This window comes from Macadamia integrifolia, unplaced genomic scaffold (genome assembly GCF_013358625.1).
Source record: "Macadamia integrifolia cultivar HAES 741 unplaced genomic scaffold, SCU_Mint_v3 scaffold2868, whole genome shotgun sequence".
Lineage (NCBI taxonomy): Eukaryota > Viridiplantae > Streptophyta > Magnoliopsida > Proteales > Proteaceae > Macadamia > Macadamia integrifolia.
In genome coordinates, this window is record NW_024869015.1 from 23,375 (window position 1) to 26,077 (window position 2,703).

The following is a 2,703-nucleotide window of genomic DNA, read 5'->3' on the forward strand; positions in this document are numbered from 1 at the left end:
AGATCTTATTTCAATGGTGATCTTGAAGCATCTTGTCGACGTGTTGATGAATCACAGAAGGTCAAGCTTGAATTAAAGGAGTTCAGCGACAAGCATGATTCCCAGGTATTTTTTGATTGGTTGGTTACTTTAGATAACTACTTTGACCGGTTTGAATTATCTGAGTCGCACAAGATGAACCTAGCGCATACTAAGCTAGTTGGGTCAGCCCGCGAGTGGTGGAGAACCAAAGAAAGGGATCTAAAAGATCATGGTAGATCTCCCATTACTTGGGAAGAAATGAAGTACGAGTTGGCGGGCATGTGCCTATCTAAACATGAACGAAGAATGTACTTCCCTCCACCCGAGTCCCCTTTAAAGTCTTCTTTAGATTTCCAAAAACCACCCACTGGTGACAAGAGCATGAAAGAATTAACAGACCACATGGCCATTCTTGTACAATATGCAAAGGAGCAACATGAGAAGACACCTCCCATCACCGAACCAAAGTCAGAAGTTGAGGTTAGTGTGGAAGAAATTCCAACAATTTCTACTGTCAAAGAGGGGTTAGACAATGATGATCCCATCATTGAGACTCATGTGGAAGAAATCGACATTGAAGACATTGTTCTTGAAAAGTTGGAGTTTATCCCTCAAGTCTTTGCCAAGGAGATTACCAATGTTGAGGACTCTATGAATTCAACTTTCACAACCTATATTGATTCAGAGGATGATCATGTAGAGTTCATTATGCCACCATGGTTCTTTGAAGAGAGAACTCCACACGTTGCAGACTTTATCCCCAACGTTCCTACACCACTCGAGTTTTGTTTGGGAATGGTTAAAGATGCTAATCACATGTGGTTTCCCCCTCATCACTACAAAATTCGAGGGCGAATTTTTTCAAGCTGGGGAGAGTTGATGCAGATTTATCACCAAAATGGGTTTGTTTTCTTAGGAGTAAGTCTATGGTTGGGTTATATGCATGTTGGGCCTTTGGTCCAAGGGTTTTTTTAATGTAATAGGCAACTTCAATAGTTTAATGAGTCTAAACCATGGTAATAGGTATGCATACGGGATTAGTTACTCTGGTTTACATGTTTTGGTCTAGCAGTGGTTTGGTTCATTAGTTGAACCAGTCATGGGGTCAATAAATGTTTAGAAGGTACTTTTACTTTTACTTTTACTTTTTACTTTTCTAAAAAGGGGGAGGAGAATCAACTCACTTTTGTAAGTAATGGTGGGGTGAAGACTTTCCCATACCAACTTTAAGAGGTGATGATTTTTCCACCTTTGGTAGTTGGGGGATGAAGACTTTTCCACCTTTGGTAGTTGGGGGATGAAGATTTTTCCACCTTTGGTAGTTGGGGGATGAAGACTTTTCCACCTTTGGTAGGTGGGGGATGAAGATTTTTCCACCTTTGGTAGGTGGGGGATGAAGACTTTTCCACCTTTGGTAGTTGGGGGATGACTTTTCCATTGTAACTTTAAGAGGTGAGGATTTTTCTACTTTTGGTAGTTGGTAGGTGAAGACTTTTCCAACTTTAGTAGTTGGAAGGTGAAGACTTTCCTACCCCAACTTTAATAAGTGAAGACTTTCTACTATTGTTAGTTGGAAGTTGGGTATGTAATGTTTTGTTGAGTTGGTCCTATAAATAGGGATCAATTGTAAGCATTCAAAACAACTCAGAATTTGAAATCAAAGTTTGCTTATGCAACTCTCTTCTTGTGTTTGATCAAGAATCTCTTGTGTTTGATCAAGAAATCCCTTGTGTTTGATCAAGGTAGGTTGGTGTTTGATCCAGTCGATCCACCTTGCGGTGTGAAGCCCGGGTGTTATATTATTGTTTATTGTTCCATCTTTTTTTCATCTTTCAACAAGTTTTAGCAATATCCTATTCTCCATATCTAGAATTCCCTATTCTCTGAGAAAAGATCCTACCCTGGTACTGTTTTGAGCTTCCTCAATTTCAGTATTACATCACCAGTCATGAAAGCCAAATGAGCCTTCACTCCACTCCCAAAGAAATCAAGTGCACAATGATTACATTTGAAACGGTTCAAACCTGTCGTTGTACATGTTCCCCAAAATCCTATTGCATAACTATCTTGTCTAAGCTCTCAAGACTCTCAACTACCTAGGCATTACAATCAAACCATCCATTCCAATTTCAAAATCATATATAGAACACTTCCAAGGAGTTTGTTTGAATTGAACATACCAAGTAACAATTATCATGCAACAATCATTTTCAAGCTCACAATCAATTACTTTGAACGATCAATTATTTAGACCACTACCCAAGTAACAATGAACTAGGCGATGAAAATGTAAATCACATATGAAAATCAGTGATTCAGCACACAGATTGCAAATCTGCTGAGAAGCTCAGAACCTGCAAGAGGTTGGTTCAGCAAACTCAAGTATTGAAGAAGATACAAAAGGCTGGTTCAGAAAGCAACCATGAATATCCAGTCCATCGCTCCTTTGAGGACATCCACATTATAGCTTAGAACCCTAATCATTTGATTATTCTCACAATCGCACTAACCTAAGTTTACCACAAAAAAATATTAAAACAAGACTTGAATTTACTGTGGAGCACCTATACTCCGCCGAAATCTCAAAAGCTCTCAAAAACCCAAGAACCCATGAATAACCGGCCTTTACTATTGACCACTAGGATTCACATTTATCTCAGAAGTTCTCAAAAACCTAGTTCT

The 2,703-nt window shown here is 39.1% G+C and overlaps 2 protein-coding genes across 4 annotated transcripts in view; one reads left to right on the forward strand and one right to left on the reverse strand.

Moving 5' to 3' along the window:
• LOC122067353 (rab3 GTPase-activating protein catalytic subunit-like) overlaps nucleotides 1-2,703 on the reverse strand; it is a 35,271-nt gene that overhangs the window by 17,018 nt on the left and 15,550 nt on the right. The gene's annotated exons all lie outside the window — the stretch shown is intronic.
• LOC122067354 lies at nucleotides 316-1,061 on the forward strand (the record flags this gene model as incomplete). The annotated part of the gene is given in 1 exon segment (XM_042631182.1): nucleotides 316-1,061. A coding segment is annotated over 1 exon segment (669 nt). The 3' UTR covers nucleotides 997-1,061.